Below are 23,991 nucleotides of genomic sequence, written 5' to 3'. Positions count from 1 at the left end.
CTCCCTCGTAGATCTCACATCTCATTACACTTTCCATTTCCTCTTTAATCATGTTTCAAAACCTCCTTGTGATTTCCAAGGTGTGACATTCAGTGCTGAAGCAAGATCCACAAATGATTAGATCACTGTGGGACTCAGCGGAACATTCACAGACTCTTTCTAGATAAGTCGGAGTCAACATTTTAATGCTTCAAATCCACCTGGGCAGGAGTTTTGTTTGCATTCTGTTGGCTTGCTTGCTTAGTTGCTCGTTTGTTTGTTTGCTGTAAAGAGGAGTAGCTCAAAGCCAATCTGATTCTGATAAATGGCCAAGGTAGATAATTCCTGGCCCAAACACTATGTTTCTTTTTTATTACTATTTTAATCCTAAGATTGCAATTTTAATAGTTACAGAATTCCTTACACTCAGGCTAAGTTTATATATAAATATGCCAAGTTTACATTTGACATGTTCACATGGACTACTTCTAAGCAAAATCTTAAATATCTGATTAAGAACATGTACTTTTTATAATTTAGCTAGGATCTAATATTTTTACACTGGTAATTTTTAGCTTTTTATGTTATTTCTAACTGCCCAGATATTTGTGGTTCCTGATTATGTTTTCCAGTATTTTCACTATTTTCTCAGCTCTGCATTTTGTGGAAATATTTTCTATATATTCATTTAAATCTGATAAATAAGTTAACAGACAAGAACATAAAAAAGAGTCCTGGAGAATTCAAAAGAAAATTCCCTCCAGAGTGACATAAACATTTAGGCATGGTTATTCAATCCATTTCTAATCTGTCCTCTGAGTAACACCAGAGACCTTGCCTAGTGCTATATTGACTTTAAAAGCACTTTAGACTGCCTTTGATGCACTGCTGTGCCAGTAAAACGATTTACCATCTTACACCGAGGCTGATAATTCCTAGTGTTGTTTTACAAAATAAATTTGGCATAGAGCTAAATATCATATGAAAGTTTTTCAAGTGATACATAATCAAAAGCTTACTTCAAAGCATATTTTAAAATAGATTAGGAAAATTGTTGCTTTTATGCGATTAAATCTCTTGAACAATTTGAATCTCAGTATTTCAACGAACACATTATTAAGCAACAACACAGGTATACATATATTTAAAGACATACTTCTAATACACAATCCACTTCATTGGTATCAGGATAATAGTTTCCTGGAAGCAATAAAATCCACAAGATTCTTACCAAAAAAGCTGGGAACCTTGGTTGATTGTGGAGTCTGGGAGTTATTCACAGCACTGAGCTGGGTTCCATAATTATCCACCTGGAAACCATCCACTGGAAAAAAATACAGCCAATTAAAATAGATAAACATTGTCACAATCTCATATTTGGACTCATGAAGCATACAACAGTTAATAAAGCAGACTTCGGGCAATTTCATTCACATTGCTATGTTAGATTAGCAAACAGTGAATCTTTAAATATATTGTAAGGTAATACTTCCATGAGTAACTGTAGTTCTTGGTCAAAAAAGCATGACAGTTAATGTTTAAGTCATCCCTTTAATCAATGTTACAGGCAGATAAAACTAATTGATTTTAGGTGGTAGTTTTCATTAACTGTTTGCTCTCATATTTGTATAAATGTGAAAGATTTCAACAATTCTATTGTGCCAAAATTGTACTGCAGTATTCTCAGGAAGAAAAATTAAATAATGCAACATAAAAAGAATTAGATCTATGAAAATAGTTTCTTAATTTTCTATGTTTTTTAAAAAACTATAGTCACAAATCTCACATTTAATGAATATATATCTTTATTTGCATGGCTAAAACAAAATCTGAGTAAGCTTGAATATCATCTGAGATGCCTTAGTTTTAAAAGAATGCCTATAAATGTACTAAAATGAAATGAGAAATAAACTTACAACCATCTTCACAGGTGTTCTTGCATTCTTCCAGTGTCTCAAAATTGTTCATATTGCCCAGGCATCCACCATACTTGAAACGTTCGCACTGTTTTGACTGATTGTTATAAAAATACCTGGTAATATAACCTCGACATATTCCAGGATCTTCTTCCAAAAAGCAGAAATCTGGCTTTTCTAGAAATTATAAAATTGTCAGAAGGCAATATTCTTTTGTGTAAATAAATTACTGATTTTAATAAAATTTATAAATAACTGGCTACGTTATTTAAGGAGTAAGCATAAAAATTAAAAAGTAAAAAATCTAACTTTATCCACAGCTATACACTATTAAAATTATCTATCATTATTCTGGGAATGGCATTTCAAATTCTAAATTTCTCATTGTAAATTAATAGGGAGTTAACTATCATTTATTTTACGAATTTAAGGAATAAAATATTATTTTACCATGTACCACTGTTGCTTTGAAATTACAAAACTTTATGGCAAAAATGTGGTTTAATTATTTTTAATATGTTTATGTGTATTAACATTTAGGAAAGGTCTATGAACATTTCAAGTTATTGAGGGTGGCTTCTCAGGAAAAGCAGTTTAGTGTGTTGCTTAACAAAGCTACACGTTGTGCACATGTACCCTAGAACATAAAGTACAATTTAAAAAAAAAAGAATGGTTTAAATTCTTAAAAATTGAAAAAGAAGACTTGAGGGGATGAAGTTTTCATGGCTAGCCTTAGAAGTTCCTGAATTCTTATGTGGGAATTAATATCTGTACTAGGTAGCACATCCTCTACTGCTGTGTTATTTTTATTTTTTCCTTCTTCTTGTCATTGGAATGACTTCAATAATGCAGAGGCAGAAAGGAAATACATGTTCAAGGATTGGAGAGGCTTCTGCAAAAGACTAAAACTTCTTCTTTGATAGTGCTCCAAAGCAGGCTAAACACAGCTGTCATAGAAGTTGTGCCACCGTGATCTACATCACCAGCTCTGTCTACATGCATGCACTGTGAAAAGAAGTGAGCTAATTTTCAAAATTATTATGTGCACAGGCATATTTGGCTTGAATTTTTAGAACAAAATTCCAATTTCTCAATTTTTTTCCTGCAAGTATATTACCATAGTGGCAAAATTGAACTGTGGTAACCTTTTTCATCTTAAAGCAACTTGTTCTTCTATGTCAGGGAAGCAATACCCACAAGTATTTTACTATAAAAAAGAACGTGTATTTAATAATGTTAATGATTTCTGCAACAGTTGCAGATCTATAAAAGAACCAACTCCTTATTAAAAAGTTATTTTATTAAGTAAAACTTACTACTATAATATAGTTTTAAAAGTCTATTTTCTGTAACTTTTCAATGTATTAATTTGAAAGTTAACTTTGTTTCTTCTGTTTTGCCTCTTGTTTTTCCAAATGAATGTTTTTATGATGTTTAGTTAAGTGTAATAATATGTGGGGGAAAGGAATAAAATAATTCTTTAAAATTTTATAACATTTTATGAGGTAAAAAATACATTGAATTACTATCATATGATTTGTTTTAGCTGTAATGTGTACTTTTAATGAAATTTTAAATAATCTGAACAGAGGATGCAAAAACTTTGTTTGCCAAAAGTGGATGTGGGAAAAATATTACATATAAAAACATAAAAGTATAACAAATTATGCTGATAAGTATAATTAAGACACTGTACATGTACATAAATATATACACCTGATATGTACCCACAAAAATTAAAAATAAACAAAACAACAACAAACAATAAACTGTAAAACTGAAAGTTGCTATTTTTTATATGAAACCACATTGGGAAACATGAACTTATTTGAAGACAAAGTTGAAAATAGACACATGTAAAATAATTCTTTTTTGACCTGCAGTTTAAACTACAGTTGTAAATCAAGAAATTAATTTCCCATTTTCTTCAGGTAAATAAATTAACCTTCTTATTGAATTTGCATAAATAACCCTTGCTCTAAGTTGGTGCTCAGTTGAAATTGAGTAAGACAGAATGCAGACTAGATACACTACAGCATTATTACTGTCAACTTTTGTTTGTGTCTGAACACTTGGGAATTGTCTTGGACCAAACTTTATTTCTAAGGGATTGTATTAAATCTCAAATCTATAATGGTCCAATGTTAGGAAGCATAATATAAAGCTAACTCAAAATTGATCAAGTCTTTGTTATGAATAGGTGTTAGCATGTAAGTATTTTTAACATTCATGTGAACACAGCTTTATTCTCTAACTTTCATATAAAATATGAGTTAGGAATGATTGAATTCTGAATTATAAATACACACTTTATAGCATAAATTTACATTAAAATATTACCTGTATTTAATTTTTTTCTAGTTTTATGTTTTTGGTAAAAGGTCCTAATATTTAAAGCTTGGTATTTTCTTTCACAAAAATATTTATTTCCCTTTGTAGACAAAAACTTCTTTATTATAAATATGCTATTTTATTTGATACTACAGATAAAGCCTTCATTTAATTAAAGTTCTAAACATTTTTGTCAAGATTATTTTAATATTTATAGGAACCTATTTTTTAAAATTGTAAGTACATACATTTACTTATGTTTCTTTTACAAACTTTGCTATCATCTTTATTTTATACATTCTGATTCCAATTCTGGTCAGTGATTTGGGCCTACAGATTATCAATGTGTCACAGAAATTTTCAAATCTTTCCCACATAAATAAATCAAAATAAATAAAATTTAAATGCACTTTGAATTTTGTGGTCTTTCATGTCCTGAGTTAAACTATTTTATCTCTTTGTTCAATATTTTCTCATTGAAATGCCATAACTGACAATTGGACCAAATCAGTTTCTAGACCTTTATTAAAAGGAGGTTGGTTTCCCTGATCCATTGATACCATTCTTTCTTGTGCTAATATGCTTGTGAAAAAGTAATTATTTTTAGCTGAAAACAATAAATAATATGATTTAAATTACACAATTAAACATACACATACATGCTAGATATTTATTTTTAAATATCTCCACTTACTTTTGCATGTATAACTGTTGACAACTCAAGACACATACATCCATTCCAGGGAATGTTTGGTGAAACTTGCTAAAGCCACACAATGCTGAGATTAACAAGTGATTAGAGATCAGAGAAATAAAGTAAGACTCAAAACATCTAAATCTCTCTCTGGAAGATGTTAAAACAGCATGTGTGGCTCTGGACTACGATTGAACTAAAACTAAATGTCATACTACATTAGAGTTAGAGTAAATATGGTGTTTGGAGCCTCCTCTGACAAATATAAGGCATATATTTTCCTAATTTTTGATTATGTCCATTGAAACACGTAATAAATCATTTCGAAAATGACATGATTAATTTCTCATATGTGTTTATGATCAATCTCTTTTATGGGTTTTTTAAATCAATCTCAGAGAAACTTAAGAATTGAATATCTGTACTGAATCAAGAAACAGAAATAACAAACAAGGAAGCAAAAAAACAAAAAGTTGAATATCCAAATGCCTTACATAAATGTTCCAAATTTACAGACAAATAAATATTCACCTTGTTGCAATGTCGTCTGTATAATCCTGTTTGTATTATCTGTAATCAAAAGAATATATGAATATCAATTGCCACAATTTATGATGTCATACTATGAATTTGAATTTAACAAACAAGAGTGATGTATTTATTACGATTAAAATTATTCTTATATAGAAAGTCTTAATAAAAATTGAATTTCTTTTTCTTTTCTCTAAAAATTAATCTTTTCTATTTATTGTAACCATGAAGCCACTTCATTTCAATAGAGTAATGTTTTAGAAACTGTGATAAAACTTTCTAACACACTTACAAAGCTGAGAATTCATAGTGACTATGTCTACCGTTCAGGAGATCTGTACTAAAAGCAATTATTTAAAAAATGTGAAATATGAAAGTAATTCAAGCAGCCTACATTACATATAAAAATAATTTGTTAGATACCTAGGAATAAAAGTGAAATTAACCAGAATTATTTCCTTTCCTTATTCATTCCCTTGCTTCATTGTCTCAACCCAATCGCAAGTTTCATTATTATTACCAATGTAGAGAAGAAAAGGCATCTGGGACAGGTTGTTTGGCTTAACATTTGAATTAACGGAATCATTTCCCTCTAAAACTAGAATGTTAGTTGCCTTTGTCCTACCATATTCCAAATATGAATTCTAAGTTCTAATTTAAATGATAGGTAATGAAATTTAAATTGACAAAAATAAATCTATGAAGTTTTAATTTGCTCGCATAGACATTACGAAAGTTGAGTCATATTTATTTTGTTGTGGAATTGTTTGTTTTACAGAGAAAATCTTTGGTCAAAGCAGGTTACCATTAGTTATATGACCAGAGAGATAGAAAGGGAGTGAGAGAGAGGAAGCAAGAAAGAATGAGAGAAATAATATGAATTGGGTTATAAGCCTCTTTTAGCAACAGGATCATCCTTTTTTTCTTGAAATAGTTAATTCTTCTATGGAGAGTAAAATGTCTATGAAAGGGAAACTAATGGACCCAAACTTCTTTTAGAATTGTACTATGTTTTATTCAATAGCCTTTTAAGAAAAAGGTGTGTGTGTGTGTATATGTATAACCGTATCTGTTGAAGTAAGTTGTTTGGTTTACTTTGCTTTCACTGCAACGAACCAACTTCATATTAATGTTTTCAACTAGATTGTAGACTGTCATATAATCTGACATTAAAATATTTAGATATAAAACTAATATGATTTAATTGATAAGGAGAAGAAAGAAATGTGTACATATAATAAGTACATAAGACTAGAACACTAAACAATTTTCATTCGTGATTTACCTATTGACAATAGTCATAGGGTGGGAATATATAAATGCTTGTTTAATACAATTTTTGAAAGAACGTCTATTTTGTTTGCTGTTACGTTCTCAATAGGATTAATTCAGGTAATATTCATGCCAACTAACTCGATGTGGTTTAGCACACTAGAATTTTAAGTGTATTTATATTAGCAATAATTATCTTTGAGGAATCTAATAATAATAACCTTGGACATGATAATTTGTATGGCAATAGCAGTATGAAAGCAATTAATAGTTAAAAAAGATTTATAGCAAATTATCAAGTTTTCTTAGATTTAGGCAGGACAAACCATTTAACAATGCTTTTTAACGAGCAATGAGAGAATGTTAGACTAATGTCCATTCTAGTACTCTTTTGAATTTCAACTTATATGAATTTGTTTTAATATTTCATTATGAATATTAAAATGTAAGATTGACAACAAAAACATCCCAAAATTTGCATTTGGTTGACACACATTGGCATATGATATTTATACCTCAAACTGACTTACTGATTTTTGTTTCTAAATCCATTCAAAAGTGTGCCAGATGTAAACAATGATATGTTCATCTGGGTGTGCAAGGAGAGTGTTAGATAAATACCACTTATGTGAAATTGGTAGAGAGTGTTGTTCAAATCTTTTATATCCTTAGTGATTGTTGTTTACTTTTTTTATCAATTACTGAAAAAAAGGTGTCTTGGACTATGTAAACTGAACTGAGGAATTGTACACTCTGACTTCTGCCAATTTTTTCTTTAAAAATTTTAGAGTTTTATAATTAGGACCATGCACATAGACATTAAGGATTGTTGTGTCTTTTTTATTAATGGACCCTATTATAAATATCTTTCTTTCCACCTGGTAGTATATCTTATTCTGTAGTCTACTTTTACTAATCAATCTTTTTCCATCCTTTCACTTTTAATCACTCTGTCCTTATTTTTAAAGGGCCTTTCCTATAGACAACATGCAGTTAGTTAGTTCTTGATTTATTTTTGCATACAGTGTGATAATATCTACCTTTTAGCTGGAGTGACTGGACCATTAAATTTTAATTTAATCTAATTATCATTAGAGTTGATATATTACAACTCTAATTACATTAGAGTTGAGTACAAATATCACTATTTGATTTCTGTTTCTCATTTCTTCTTTGTTTCTGTTTCCCTCTGTTCATGTCTTCTTTAGAATGCCTGCAATTGGGTATTTTAATAATAATTTCATCTTCATTATGGACCTATTTGTTATTTCTGCTTATTCCATGTTTTCAATGGTTGCTTTAAAGATTAGAATGTACTAATCCATTACAGTCTAGTGTCAAGTAATGTATGCCATTGTCACCTGTAGAAACCGCAGAACTTTACAACAATAATCTCATATTTTTCTCCTTCCTTCCTGTGTGCTTTAATTCTAAATCCTTTAATACTAATTGTACTGCTGCTCTACCAGGAATAAATTTCCCCAGATAATGTTGATTTGAAAAGCGCTTATTTTAAGAAGTAGATTACTGATTGGCACTTTTTTTTTCTCTTTCGGTTCTTTATTTTTTCTTTTTAAAAATTTATTTCTTTTTTATTTTCATAGATTTAGGGGATAGAAGTACAATTTTGTTACGTGGTTATATTGCATAGTGGTGCCATGGATTTTAGTGTAACCATAACCCAAATAGTGTCCATTGTAACCGTTAGATAGTTTCTCATTCCCCAGTCCACTTTCATCCTCTTATTTTTCTGAGTGTCCATTGTCTATTTGTCTGTTATTCTACTATGCCCACATGTACACACTATCTACCCCACACTTATAAATTAGAACACGTGGTATTTGAATTTCTGTTTCTGGTTATTTCACTTAAGATAATAGCCTCAGGCCGGGCACGGTGGCTCAAGCCTGTAATCCTAGCACTTTGGGAGGCCGAGACGGGCGGATCACGAGGTCAGGAGATCGAGACCATCCTGGCTAACACGGTGAAACCCCGTCTCTACTAAAAAAATACAAAAAACTAGCCGGGCGAGGTGGCGGGCCCCTGTAGTCCCAGCTACTCGGGAGGCTGAGGCAGGAGAATGGCGTGAACCCGGGAGGCGGAGCTTGCAGTGAGCTGAGATCCGGCCACTGCACTCCAGCCTGGGCGACAGAGCGAGACTCCGTCTCAAAAAAAAAAAAAAAAAAAAAAAAAAGATAATTGCCTCCAATTCCATCCATGCTGCTATAAAAGACATGATTTTATTTTTAAGGGCTGAGTAGTATTCCATGGGGTATATGTATATATATAAATATCACATTTTCCATAACCAATCATCTGCTAATAGACACTTATGTTGATTTTATATTTTTGCTATTGTAAATAGTGCTGTGCTAAACATACAAGTATAGTTATCTTTTTGATATAATGATTTATTTGCTTTTGGGTAGATATCCAGTACTGGGATTGCTGGAACAAATGGTAGTTCTATTTTTTTGGGTCTTTGGGAAATCTCCATACTGTTTTCCATAGAGGTTATACTAATTTACATTTCCAGCAACAATGTATAAGCATTCTCTTTTCTCCTAATCTTCAACATCTGTTATTTTTTGCCTTTTACTAATAGCCATTCTGACTGGTGTAATATGGTATCTCATTGTGGTTTTAATTTGTATTTGTCTGATGATTAGTGATTTTCAGCCTTTATTCATATGTTTGTTGGCTGTGTACATGCTTCTGTTGAAAAATACCTTTTTGTGTCCTTTGTCCATTTTTTAAATGGTTTGTTATTTTCTTGTTGAATTGTTTGAGTTACTTGTAGGTTTTAGATGTTAGTCTTTTGTCCAATACACAATTTGAAAATATTTTCTCATTCCTTAGGTTATCTGTTCACTCTGATATTTCTTTGTCTGTGCAGAATATTTTTAATTTAAGTTACTTGTGGTCAACTTTAACTCTCATTTGTCAATTTTTGTTTCTCTTGCATTTGCTTTTGAGGATTTAGTCATAAATTCTTTGCCTAGGTCAATACGTAGAAGAGATTTTTCCAGATTTTCCTCTAGAATTATTATAGTTTCAGGTCTTACATTTAAGTCATGATCCATTTGGAGTTAATTTTTGTATAAGGCATGAGACATTGTTCCAGTTTTATTCTTCTGCATATGGCTATCCAATTTCCCAACACCATTTATTGAATAGAGTGCCCATTCATCACTGTATGTTTCTGTTGATTTTGTCAAAGAACAGTTGGCTGTAAATAAGTGTTACAGCCAGGAGGGAGGCTGTACCCTGCAAAGCCACAGAGGCAGAGCTGCCCAAGGCCATCGGAGCCCACCTCTTGCATCAGCGTGACCTGGATGTGAAACATGGAGTCAAAGGAGATCATTTTGGAGCTTTAAGATTAGACTGCCCCGCTGGATTTTGGACTTGCATGGGGCCTGTAGACCCTTTGTTTTGGCCAATTTTTCCCATTTGGAACAGCTGTGTTTACCCAATGCCTGTACCCCCATTGTATCTAGGAAGTAACTAACTTGCTTTTGATTTTACAAGCTCATAGGCAGAAGGGACTTGCCTTGTTTCAGATGAGACATTGGACTGTGGATTTCTGAGTTAATGCTGAAATGAGTTAAGAATTTGGGGGACTATTGGGAAGGCATGATCAGTTTTGAAATGTGCAGGCGCATCGTGTAAGCTGTCGATGGATCTACCATTCTGTGGCCTGGAGGACAGTCACTTTCTTCTCACAGCTCCAGTAGGCAGTGCCCCAGGAGGGAATCTGTGTAGGGGGTCTGACTCCACATTTCCCTTCTGCACTGCTCTAGCAGAGGCTCTCCATGAGAGCCCCACCTAAGCAACAATCTTCTATCTGGGCATCCAAGCGTTTCCATACATCATCTGAAATCTAGATGTAGGTTCCCAAACCTCAATTCTTGACTTCTGCACACTCTCAGGCTCAATACCATGTGGAAGTTGCCAAGGCTCGAGGCTTGCACCCTCTGAAGCTCTGGCCCTAGCTCTGCATCGGCCCCTTTCAGTCATGGCTGGAGTGGCTGGGACACAGGGCACCAAGTCCCTAGACTGCACACAGCACAGGGACCCTGGGCCCTAGTCCAGGAAACCACGTTTTCCTCATAAGCCTCCAGGTCTGTGATGGGAAGAGCTGGCACCAAGGTCTCACATGCCCTAGAGACATTTTCCCCATTGTCCTGGTGATTAACATTCAAGTCCTTGTTACTTATGCAAATTTCTGCAGCTAGCTTGAATTTTTCCTCAGAGAATATAATTTTGTTTTTTTCCTTTTTTTTTCTTTTTCTATCTTGTTTATTTATTTATTTATTTATTTATTTATTTTATTATACATTAAGTTCTAGGGTACATGTGCACAACATGCAGGTTTGTTGCATATGTATACATGTCCCATATTGGTGTGCTGCACCCATTAACTCGTCATTTACATTAAGTATATCTCCTAATGGTATCCCTCCCCACTCCACCCACTGCATAACAGACCCCGGTATGTGTTGTTCCCCAACCTGTGTCAAAGTGTTCTTATTGTTCAATTCCCACCTATGAGTGAGAGCATGTGGTGTTTGTTTTTTTTGTCCTTGTGATAGTTTGCTGAGAATGATGGCTTCCAACTTCACCCATGTCCCTGCAAAGGACATGAACTCATCCCTTTTTATGGCTGCATAGTATTCCATGGTGTATATATGCCACATTTTCTTAATTCAGTCTATCACTGATGGACATTTAGGTTGGTTCCAAGTCTTTGCTATTGTGAATAGTGCCACAATAAATATATGTGTCCCTGTGTCTTTATGGCAGCATGATTTATAATCCTTTGGGTTTATACCCAGTAATGGGATGACTGGGTCAAAGGGTATCTCTAGTTCTAGATCCTTGAGGAATCACCACACTGTCTTCCACAATGGTTGAACTAGTTTACAGTCCCACCAACAGTGTAAAAGTGTTCCTGTTTCTCCACATCTTCTCCAGTACCTGTCTTTTTAATGATCGCCATTCTAACTGGTGTGAGATGGTATCTCATTGTGGTTTTGATTTGCATTTCTCTGATGGCCAGTGATGATAAGCATTTTTTCATGTGTCTGTTGGCTGCATAAATGTCTTCTTTTGAGAAGTGTCTGTTCATATTCTTTGTGCACTTTTTGATGGGGTTGTTTGTTTTTATCTTGTAAATTTGTTTGAGTTCTTTGTAGATTCTGGATATTAGCCCTTTGTCAGATGAGTAGATTGCAAAAAGTTTCTCCCATTCTGTAGGTTGCCTGTTCACTCTGATGGTAATTTCTTTTGCTGTGCAGAAGCTCTTTAGTTTAATTAGATCCCATTTGTCAATTTTGGCTTTTGCTGCCGTTGCTTTTGGTGTTTTAGACATGAAGTCCGTGCCCATTCCTATGTCACAAATGGTATTGCCTAGGTTTTCGTCTAGGGTTTTTATCGTTTTAGTTTTAACATTTAAGTCTTTAATCCCTCTTGAATTAATTTTTGTATAAGGTATAAGGAGGGGATCCAGTTTCAGCTTCCTACATATGGCTAGCCAGTTTTCCCAGCACCACTTACTAAACAGGGAATCCTTTCTCCATTTCTTGTTTTTGTCAGGTTTGTCAAAGATCAGATGGTTGTAGATGTGTGGTATTATTTCTGAGGACTCTGTCCTGTTCCATTGGTCTATATCTCTGTTTTGGTACCAGTACCATGCTGTTTTGGTTACTGTAGCCTTGTAGTAGTTTGAAATCAGGTAGCGTGATGCCTCCAGCTTTGTTCTTTTGGCTTAGGATTGTCTTGGCAATGTGGGCTCCTTTTTGGTTCCATATGAACTTTAAAGTAGTTTTTTCCAATTCTATGAAGAAAGTCATTGGTAGCTTGATGGGGATGGCATTGAATCTATAAATTACCTTGTGCAGTATGGCTATTTTCACGATATTGATTCTTCCTATCCATGAGCATGGAATGTTCTTCCATTTGTTTGTGTCCTTTTTTATTTCGTTGATCTGTGATTTGTAGTTCTCCTTGAGGAGGTCCTTCACATCCCTTTAAGTTGGATTCCTAGGTATTTTATTTTCTTTGAAGCAATTGTGAATGGGAGTTCATTCATGATTTGGCTCTCTGTTTATCTGTTACTGGTGTATAAGAATGCTTGTGATTTTTGCACATTGATTTTGTATCCTGAGACTTTGCTGAAATTGCTTATCAGCTTGAGGAGATTTGGGGCTGAGATGATGGAATTTTCTAAATATAAAATCATGTCATCTGCAAACAGGGACAATTTGACTTCCTCTTTTCCTAATTGAATACCCTTTATTTCTTTCTCTTGCCTGATTGCCCTGGCCAGAACTTCCAACATTGTGGTGAATAGAAGTGGTGAGAGTGGGCATCCCTTTCTTGTGCCAGTTTTCAAAGGGAATTTTTCCAGTTTTTGCCCATTCAGTACATTATTGGCTGTGGGTTTGTCATAAATAGCTCTTATTATTTTGAGACATGTCCCATCAATACCTAATTTATTAAGTTTTTAGCATGAAGGGCTGTTGAATTTTGTCAAAGGCCTTTTCTGCATCTTTTGAGATAATCATGTGGTTTTTGTCTTTGGTTCTGTTTATATGCTGGATTACATTTATTGATTGGCATATGTTGAACCAGTCTTGAATCCCAGGGATGAAGCCCACTTGATCACAGTGGATAAGCTTTTTGATGTGCTGCTGGATCCGGTTTGCCAGGATTTTATTGAGAATTTTTGCATCAATGTTCATCAGGGATATTGGTCTAAAATTCTCTTTTTTTGTTGTGTCTCTGCCAGGCTTTGGTGTCAGGATGATGCTGGCCTCATAAAATTAGTTAGGGAGGATTCCCTCTTTTTCTATTGATTGGAATAGTTTCAGGAGGAATGGTACCAGCTCCTTGTACCTCTGGTAGAATTCGGCTGTGAATTTGTCTGGTCTTGGACTTTTTTTGGTTGGTAGGCTATTAATTATTGCCTCAATTTTAAAGTCTGTTATTGATCTATACAGGGATTCAACTTCTTCCTGGTTTAGTCTTGGGAGAGTGTATGTGTCCAGGAATTTATCCATTTCTTCTAGATTTTCTAGTTTGTTTGCGTAGGGGTGTCTATAGTATTCTCTGATGGTAGTTTGTATTTCTGTAGGATCAGTGGTGATATCCCTTTTATCATTTTGTATTGCATCTATTTTCTTCTCTCTTTTCTTCTTTATTAGTCTTGCTAATAGTCTATCAATTTTGTTGATCTTTTCAAAAAACCAGCTCCTAGATTCATTGATTTTTTGCAGGGTTTTTTGTGTCTCTATCTCCTTCAGTTCTGCTCTGATCTTAGTTATTTCTTGCCTTCTGCTAGCTTTTGAAAGTGCTTGCTCTTACTTCTCTATTTATTTTAATTGTGATGTTAGGGTGCCAATTTTAGATCTTTCCAGCTTTGTCTTGTGGGCATTTAGTGCTATAAATTTCCCTCCACACACTGCTTTAAATATGTCCCAGAGATTCTGGTATGTTGTGTCTTTGTTCTCATTGGTTTCAAAGAACATCTTTATTTCTGCCTTCATTTAGTTATATACTCAGTAGTCATTCAGGAGCAGGTTGTTCAGTTTCCATGTAGTTGTGTGGTTTTGAGTGAGTTTCTTAATCCTGAGTTCTGGTTTGATTGTACTGTGATCTGAGAGACAGTTTGTTATAATTTCTGTTCTTTTACATTTGCTGAGGAGTGCTTTACTTCCAACTATGTGGTCAATTTTGGAATAAGTGAGATGTGGTGCTAAGAAGAATGCATATTCTGTTGATTTGGGGTGGAGAGTTCTATAGATGTCTATTAGGTCCACTTGGTGGAGAGCTGAGTTCAATTCCTGGATATCCTTGTTAACTTTCGTCTCGTTGATCTGTCTGATGTTGACAGTGGGGTGTTAAAGTTTCCCATTATTATTGTGTGGGAGTCTAAGTCTCTTTTTTTGGGTCTCTAGGGACTTGCTTTATGAATCTGGGTGCTCCTGTATTGGGTGCATATATATTCAGGATAGTTAGCTCTTCTTGTTGAATTGATCCCTTTACCATTATGTAATGGCCTTCTTTGTCTCTTTTGATCTTTGTTGGTTTAAAGTCTGTTTTATCAGAGACTAGGATTGCAACCCCTGCCTTTTTTTGTTTTCCATTTGCTTGGTAGATCTTCTTCCATCCTTTTATTTTGAGCCTATGTGTGTCTCTGTATGTGTGATGGCTCTCCTGAATACAGCAGACTGATGGGTCTTGACTCTTTATCCAGTTTGCCAGTCTGTGTCTTTTAGTTGGAGCATTTAGCCCATTTACATTTAAGGTTAATATTGTTATGTGTGAATTTGATCCGTCATTATGATGTTAGCTGGTTATTTTGCTCGTTAGTTGATACAGTTTCTTCCTAGCATCAATGGTCTTTACAATTTAGCATGTTTTTGCAGTGGCTCGTACCAGTTGTTCCTTTCCATGTTTAGTGCTTCCTTTAGGAGCTCTTGTAGGGCAGGCCTAGTGGTGACAAAATCTCCCAGCATTTGCTTGTCTGCAAAGGATTTTATTTCTCCTTCACTTATGAAGCTTAGTTTGGCTGGATATGAAATTCTGGGTTGAAAATTCTTTTCTTTAAGAATGTTGAATATTGGCCCCACTCTCTTCTGGCTTGTAGAGTTTCTGTTGAGAGATCCGCTGTTAGTCTGTTGGGCTTCCCTTTGTGGGTAAGCCAACATTTCTCTCTGGCTGCCCGTAACATTTTTTCCTTCATTTTAACTTTGCTGAATCTGACAATTATGTGTCTTGGAGTTGCTCTTCTCACGGAGTATCTTTGTGGCATTCTCTGTATTTTCTGAATTGGAATGTTGGCCTCCTTGCTAGGTTGGGGAAGTTCTCCTGGATAATATCCTGCAGAGTGTTTTCCAACTTGGTTCCATTCTCCCCGTCACTTTCAGGTACACCAATCAGACATAGATTTGGTCTTTTCACATAGTCCCATATCTCTTGGAGTCTTTCTTTGTTTCTTTCTATTCTTTTTTCTCTAAACTTCTCTTCTCGCTTCATTTCATTTATTTTATCTTCAATCACTGATACCCTTTCTTTCAGATGGTCGAATCGGTTACTGAAACTTGTGCATTTGTCACGTAGTTCTTGTGCCATGGTTTTCAGCTCCGTCAGGTCATTTAAGGACTTCTCTACAATGGTTATTCTAGTGAGCCATTTGTGTAATCCTTTTTCAAGGTTTTTAGCTTCTTTGCGATGAGTTCGAACTTCCTCCTTTAGCTCGGAGATGTTTGATCATCTGAAGCGTTCTGCTCTCAACTCGTCAAAGTCATTCTCCATCCAGCTTTGTTCCATTGCTTGCAAGGAACTGCGTTCCTTTGGAGGGGGAGAGGCGCTCCTGTTTTAGAATTTTCAGCTTTTCTGCTCTGCTTTTTCCCCATGTCTGTGGTTTTATCTACCTTTGGTCTTTGATGTTGGTGGCCTACAGATGGGGTTTTGGTATGGATGTCCTTTCTGTTTTTTATTTTTCCTTCTAACAGTCAGGACCCTCAGCTGCAGGTCTATTGGAGTTTGCTGGAGGTCCACTCCAGACCCTGTTTGCCTGGGTATCAGCAGCAGAGGCTGCAGAACAGCGAATATTGCTGAAGAGCAAATTTGCCGTCTGATCATTCCTCTGGAAGCTTCATCTCAGAGGGGTACCTGGCCATCTGAGGTGTGAGTCTGCCCCTACTGGAGGGTGCCTCCCAGTTAGGCTACTTGGGGGTCAGGGACCCACTTGAGGAGGTAGTCTGTCCGTTCTCAGATTTCAAACTGTGTGCTGGGAGAACCACTACTCTCTTCAAAGCTGTCAGACAGGGACATTTCAAGAATGTAATTTCCTTTTCACTTGCATTGTCAAGCTGCAAATTTTCCACACTTTTATTTTCTTTTCACTTTTGAAACTGAATGCCTTTAACAGCACCCAAGTCCCCTCTTGAATGTTTTGGTGCTTAGAAATTTCTTCTGTCAAATACTCTACATCATTTCTTCAAGTTCAACATTCCACAAATCTCTAGGGCAGGGGCAAAATGCTGTGAGTCTTTTTGGTAAAACATGAGAGTCAGCTTTGCTCCAGTTCCCAACAAGTGCCTCATCTCTATCTGAGACCACCTCAGGCTGGACCTTATCATTCATATCACTCTCAGCATTTTTGTCAAAGCCTTTCAATAAGTCTCTTGGAAGTTCCGATCTTTCTCACATTTTCCTGTCTTCTTCCGAGTCCTGCAAACTGTTCCAACCTCTGCCTGTTACCCAGTTCCAAAGTCACTTCCACATTTTCAGGTATCTTTTCAGCAACACCCCATTCTACTGGTCCCAATTTACTGTGAGCAAGTCACATCTTACATGGATAGCGGCAGGCAAAGAGAGAGCTTATGCAGAGACTCCTGTTTGTTAAAACCATAAGATCATGTGAGACCCATTCACAACCACGAGAATAGCATGGGAAAGACCATCTGCCCCCCGCCCTGTCCCCCATGATTCAATCATTTCCCAGCAGTCTCTCTCACAACACATGGGAATTATGGGAGCTACAAGATGATATTTGGGTAGTGATACAGAGCTAAACCATGTAACACACACTGTTAGAAAACCACAACCACTTTCACTTTCTAATCTCTAATAGCCACCTCCTCTCTTCAGAGAGACCACCATGCTGTACTTGGGTTTTCTTACTATAATGGCGGTTTTGAATGCCTTCACACAGGAAGCAGGGGAGGTTGCAGGGCTCATCATATGTATTTACCTTCTCCCAGAGGTCACAATCCTACACTGCCTTTTGTTCAATGTTTGCAAACAGTAGTTTTTTACATTTTGCCCAGTTTTATAGTTCTTTATGTTGGGAGAGAAAGTCTTGTTCTATTTGTCCATCATGGCTGCAGATTAAATTCTCTCCCTAGGTGCATTTTTAAAAGTCTAGCCATACTTTTTCTATATACCAGCTATATCCTTATCAGTAGTCTGCTGTATAAAACACTCAGACATTCATATTATAATGGCAAGTGACTTTTTTTTTCATGGAGTCTTTCTTTGTTGCACAGCTGGAGTGCAGTGGCGCAATCTCAGCTCACTGCAGCATCCACCTCCTGGTTTCAAACAATTCTCCTGTCTCAGCCTCTTGAGTAGCTGGGACTACAGGCACATGCAACCATGCCCAGCCAATGTTTGTATTTTTAGTAGAGATGGAGTTTCACCATATTGGTCAGGCTGGTCTAAAACTCCTGACCTTAGGTAATCCACCCGCCTCAGCCTCCCAGAGTGCTTGGATTACAGGTGTGAGCCACTGCACCCAGCCTCAAGTGACTTTTGATAGATAATGAGGAGATGGGGGTAAGAGAGTTACATTTACATGCTAGCTAGAAATGATATTTTAAATGATGATAAGCAAGGCTATCACTGGTGAGCAAAATGATTACATTGACTAACCTTTAAAGAAAAGGGTAACTTTTGCACAGTGATAAACCATAAGACTTGAACTATACACATATATAAAAAGAACAGGTATATATTTCAAAGAAGAGGCCAGTTGATGAAAATAAATCACCTGCTAAATGAAAGAGTGGGGATTAAAAAGAATGAGGCAACCAGGCTTCTAGCCAAGGTACTGACAACTAAGAATGATTCTCAACTCAACACAAAAGGATACTTGGCCCAATATGTATGGAAGAAAATGGGGTATAGAAATCTGTGATGAATGGAAAAAGACCAAGCAATCACAAAAACCAAAGGCACCACTGAGGACCACTGAGCTGCCTAAACTGTGTTAGTAACATTCCTAGGGCATCTATGGAGAGGAAACAGAAATCAGTGCTGTGAGGTTAAGGAAATATATTCATGCCTATTCTCTTCTTTCAGCTCTGGAGCACACAACAAAACATCTTACAGAGTCACAGAGGAGAGAAGTTCACTCTTTTCACCAGACTGAGGTTTTCCCACAGGCCAAGAGCACCATGATGCCACGGCTGTTTAGTAAAAGGTATTTAGAAAGCAGTAACAGAGTGCGAATGCAGAGCTGCCTGATTTGCAAAAAACAAGACATCTAGTGTTACTAACCAGAGATATCATTTCTGTATCACCTCAATTGTGTCCAATCAGCTCTATGAACATGCTATGGTAGAATACTGGGCTAGAAACTAGGGAGATAAAAGCAACTCAGCTTATTTTATCCCTTGAGTAACTTACAATTTGGAAGAATAACCTGAGATTTAAAAAAAATTCAAAATTTTTATCAGTAATTATTTGTAATTTATCTTAGTGAGAAGATATAAAATCTTTTTATATTGTATAAAATTGTATTGTATAAAATTATTAATCTATTGTATAAAATTACAATAAGGTAATTAGCAAAATTTGCAAAACAAGTTAAATTTTAGTAGGATTAATGTAGAATAAAAGTTTAATATAACATGACATCCTTTTGAAATTTATAACTTAGTAATATTAATATAAAACATTGGGTTTAGTAAAGTCCACAAGGGTCATCAGGGATGATCTTTCTTTTCTATGGTATTCTATTTTTATTTCCTGTAGTATTTCAAGGTTCGAATAATAAAAAAAACCTAACATTTCATATATAGTTCTACTATTTCATGCAGCTTACAATTTTCTAACAAGAGCCATAGAGCTTCAGTTTCCAGATTCATGATCTTGAGAGAAGATAGAGATGATACCATTGTGTTGACAAAGGAAAGACTAAGCCAATGTAACTAACAGTTTTTCTTCTGCCAGCTGAGATTACAAGTCTGGGAGACTGAATTACACCCACTTTATTTCAAAAATACTTCACAATTCTGTGAACATGAGTTGAAGTTGTTTTCTTCTGTCTTTATTATGGAGAAGAGTGTAAGACAATAAATGAGGCCTCATATATTTTGTAATTCACTGATATGAAAAAATGAAAAATGATAGTTGAATGCACAAGCTGACCTTATCTAAAATTTGATAATTTGCTTTAAAATGTCTCTGAGGCATATGGAGAGCTTCTGGTACCTATAAATATGGGTATTTCATGGTACAATTCAGAATTATCATTTTCCTTAAATGTTTTTAGACTTCCCTGAAAGTCTGAAAATGTGGAAATAAAAGATTCCTTGGAAATATTAAAATAGCATGAAATTACTTTTCTCCGTCTTGAGTAATAAGGATTCCCAGAAACCTACCTCTTGTACACACTTTTTTGCACTCTTCCAGACTTTCAAATCGATTCTGATTTCCTCCACATCCCCCATATATAAATTCTTCACACTGTCGAGTGAAAATATTGAAGAAAAATCTCTTCATGATTGCTTTACATGGGCCATCATCCGGCTTGAATGCACAAAATGAATGCATAAGTTTCAGTGGTGGCAGCTCAGTATCTAGAAGGTAAAAATAAAACATACAACATGTAATCTCCATCAACACTATAATGATGTTCTTTATTTCCTCTTTAATATACCCTGATTTTAAGGAAAAGTGCAATAAAACATGCTGATAAGATAGTTACCAAAATTGTAGATAAAGTTAATAAATTCACCAATGAGACACAACTTCTAGACTCTTGTTAGAGATGTATTGCTTAAATCATACCAATCGAACTGAGAGGGAATTGAGTAGTAGTTGTAAGGCAACTTCATTCAAGTGGATGTGTCCCCAATAGACTTCTTCTTTTAACTCAGCTAGTGGACAGTTCTTTGAATTTCTCTCCTTAACCCACACTTGTGTCACTTTTTACACATAAAACAACTCTTTAAAAGCAACAGCATATTCACTTTCATATATATATATAGATACACACATACACACACACATATGTATATAACACTATATTAAACCATTCCCTAATTATGAAAATTTATGTGTTTGATGTTATGAAAAATATACTTCATGGTGCTTTTTTTTTTAACTTACCATACCATCCTTGGGTTTTAATAATGCTGAAATAATGTAAATAATGCTTTCTGTGTTTTAAATAGAATGAGGCAATTCTTTTGACTTCAACTTATGTATTTTTTCTTTAAATACTTAGCTACTAATTTTCATAACAGAATTTTCTATCCTGGGAGTGGGCATACAAATAGAGGAAACTCAAATAGATTTTTTAAACATTTTATTTTTTTCAAGTCCAATAAAATTAATACGAGCCTAATATTAAATAAGTTCTATTTGTTTACCAGTAAAGATAGACACTGAAAATTGTAGGTGGTGCAACCAAAATAATAATGACAAAAATGCCATATAATACTTCTTAAATATTTTCTGCATATTGAGTCTATGTATTTTCTATGTCTTTGGCAATTGATTATTAATCTCTTACGGGGAATATTGAAACCAATAAATGACCTAAACCAATTTTTCCTCTAGGGGGCAGCAATATTATATTAAATTAAACAGATGAGTATAAATATCTTGAAAAAAAGTGTTTTCATGCATTCTAAAACAGTTTACTTTGAACAACAACAACAAAATGAATGGATGAGTCTTTAATATTTTCACATAAAATATTTTTAAAGCATAAAATACAGGATAAGTTTTTGAAGTATGATTGTCTCAAAAGAAATCCGTTTTAAATTTCCTGTAATTTCAAAAGGTGAATTTTTTGAAAGAGAAAATAAGCATATAATAAAAATTAAATTAGATAATTTTATTACTCACATTCCACCTATAATATATTATTATTCTAATCATCAGTTTTGAATTCATAGCAAGTATTAGTTTTATTTTAGTAATGATAAAACTCTTTGTAACAAAATGATTGAAATGATATTGTTAATTTTTTATATGAGTCATAAAATTGTAGGTAGTATTTACAATCTTGGAAGGGTTAAAAATACAGTTTTCTATACATAAGTTGGCATTTTCATGCTGTTTGATTCATGTGACACTAATTATTTTTGAACATGTAAATTTTATCTCAACTACTAACACTGCTTTCAATTTTTAAAAATTCTAGTTAAATTTACATAATACCATCTCATTACTTTGATCTATTTGGTCAGTTAATTTATTTTTTTCAATTGAAATAAATTGAGCTGACAGAACTGATAGAAGAGTATGTTTTTCAGTTCCAGAATTTGTTAAGTTAGAATAACATATGACAGATAACTATTATGAAAGAGGGATAGTTTCAGTACCAAACACAGTTGTCATAAAATAGCTAATTAGCAAGTAAGAATGTTGATCAAACCTTTAACTAAAGTTGAGTTTTATGCACATATGTATTTGGGTGTCTTCAAATTTCTCTGGAGTTATTTTCAATTGACAAAATGTAATGTTTGTGTTTACCGACATGATTTTGAAAATAATTTTAAACCAATAACAGTGTCACTAAATCCAATAAATATCTATAGTCTATATATAAATAATTTTATCAAAGTGAGTTAAGAAATATTGGTGAACATTGACAAGTTTAAATGTCATTTCTTTTTTTTTCAAATTCTTTAACATTTTATGTTGATGAATTTATCTAAAATATGATAATTTGCTTTAGAAGATCTCTCAGGCATATAGAGAGTTTCTGGTATTTACAAATATGAGTACTTCATGGTAAAATTCTCCATTTTTCTTATATTAGATACACAAGTACTTTTTTAATAGAAATTCATAACATAAATATAATTGAGGATTGCTAAAAATACTTCCTAAAAATAGAAAAATGTATCAACCAAAATGACTTGTTAAAACATATTTTCTCTATCACTGAAGTTATAACTGTCAGTTTAAATTTAAAAATCATTGACTTTTTTTTCTGAGTGGCACATTTATGAATAATTGTAAATACTGTTTATAAATTTTTGTCTTTACTTAAGGATTTTAGAATGCCGAGCTGACATTTTGAGTTGTTATGAGAAACAGGAAAAGTTGGTGTGAAGATCCTAAGTGGTGCATCTCACTTACAGCAGTCCCACACCACAACAAGTATCATCGAATTTCGTATCATGAGTTTCTGAACTCTAGACATGTTTGTTTTGAAACCAATAAAAATGTGACCGATCGGTTCTTTAAATATTGGACCCCAGAATTCACATAATTTCAATTAACAAAGCAGGAATAAAAATATTCTGGCATTTTTAATTTTACAGCTGTACACCATTATCTCGAATTGCTGTAGAAATTCTCATATAATGTGATGTTATTCAGTCCCAAGTTAATATTACTTCAGAACTTTGGAGACATGTTATTGAGGCAGTGTTTCAGATAGAAAACTTGAATAAAAATCTGTATCTGCAAAACACAGGGAACTTTACCTAATACATGAGTTGCCATGTATATTCAGAAAAGTCATTTTTTAAAATCAATAATTTTTATCAGATACTATTTGGTGATTTCTCTACTTTTTATTTTTAATATATTTGATGGGTTTATCATCAAGCTAAATCTTTTTTCCATTTTCTGCATTAAAAATACAGACACCCTAAGTTCAATCTGCTATTTAGTAATTTCGCCAGCAGGTGGTGGCAGTGCACCACAAAGGCAAAACCTGATAAACTGGCTGTAGTAGTACCTAGCAATAATAGCTAATGTTGCTCACTGAGTAATTACAATACTCTTGACATTTTTGTTATTGTACCCTTGAATGATCATAACCACCTACTGAGTTAAGCATTATTATCTTCATTTTATAAATTATAAAATAGCATTGTAGAAATTAAGTAAATGACTTAAATTCATACCATAAATGATGGGTTTAAAATTGATCCTCACATGGTTTTACAACAGCTATCTCACACATTCTTTTTTTTTTTTTTTTTTTTTTGAGACGGAGTCTTGCTCTGCCGCCCAGGCTGGAGTGCAGTGGCCGGATCTCAGCTCACTGCAAGCTCCGCCTCCCGGGTTCACGCCATTCTCCTGTCTCAGCCTCCCGAGTAGCTGGGACTACAGGCGCCCGCCTCGTCGCCCGGCTGGTTTTTTGTATTTTTTAGTAGAGACGGGGTTTCACCGTATTAGCCAGGATGGTCTCGATCTCCTGACCTCGTGATCCGCCCGTCTCGGCCTCCCAAAGTGCTGGGATTACAGGGTTGAGCCACCGCGCCCGGCCTCACACATTCTTAATAACTGCATGATATTGTCACAGATATGTGACTGAGATTCCTAAACTAGCATTTGGATCAAGCATACAGTTTTAATTATATAATTTCCACTCAATTAACAACCTTTATTTTCAAACATTCACCTTTATGAAACTAAAAATGGTTTCAATAATAGAAGTAGGTGATATTTTTATAGAAATTTTCTAGGAGAAACACTAAATATTAACTTTTATGAATTATATT

At 34.4% G+C, this 23,991-nt stretch overlaps 1 protein-coding gene across 4 annotated transcripts in view; it reads right to left on the bottom strand.

Annotated features, from left to right (window-relative positions):
• The window catches only part of TFPI (tissue factor pathway inhibitor), a 103,681-nt gene that overhangs the window by 19,366 nt on the left and 60,324 nt on the right, over positions 1 to 23,991 (bottom strand). For all 4 annotated transcript variants that reach the window (XM_010370296.2, XM_010370299.1, XM_030916458.1 and 1 more), the window contains 4 exons: positions 19,900 to 20,097; positions 5,453 to 5,491; positions 1,896 to 2,072; positions 1,211 to 1,303 (listed from right to left, as the gene is read on the bottom strand). In XM_010370296.2, coding sequence (XP_010368598.1) covers positions 1,211 to 1,303; positions 1,896 to 2,072; positions 5,453 to 5,491; positions 19,900 to 20,097 — 507 coding nt within the window. The remainder of the gene's footprint in view (positions 1 to 1,210; positions 1,304 to 1,895; positions 2,073 to 5,452; positions 5,492 to 19,899; positions 20,098 to 23,991) is intronic.

This window comes from Rhinopithecus roxellana, chromosome 14, assembly GCF_007565055.1.
Source record: "Rhinopithecus roxellana isolate Shanxi Qingling chromosome 14, ASM756505v1, whole genome shotgun sequence".
In the NCBI taxonomy this organism is placed as follows: domain Eukaryota; kingdom Metazoa; phylum Chordata; class Mammalia; order Primates; family Cercopithecidae; genus Rhinopithecus; species Rhinopithecus roxellana.
The sequence above is the reverse complement of the archived record's forward strand: the minus strand, read 5'-3'. Positions and strand labels throughout refer to the sequence as shown.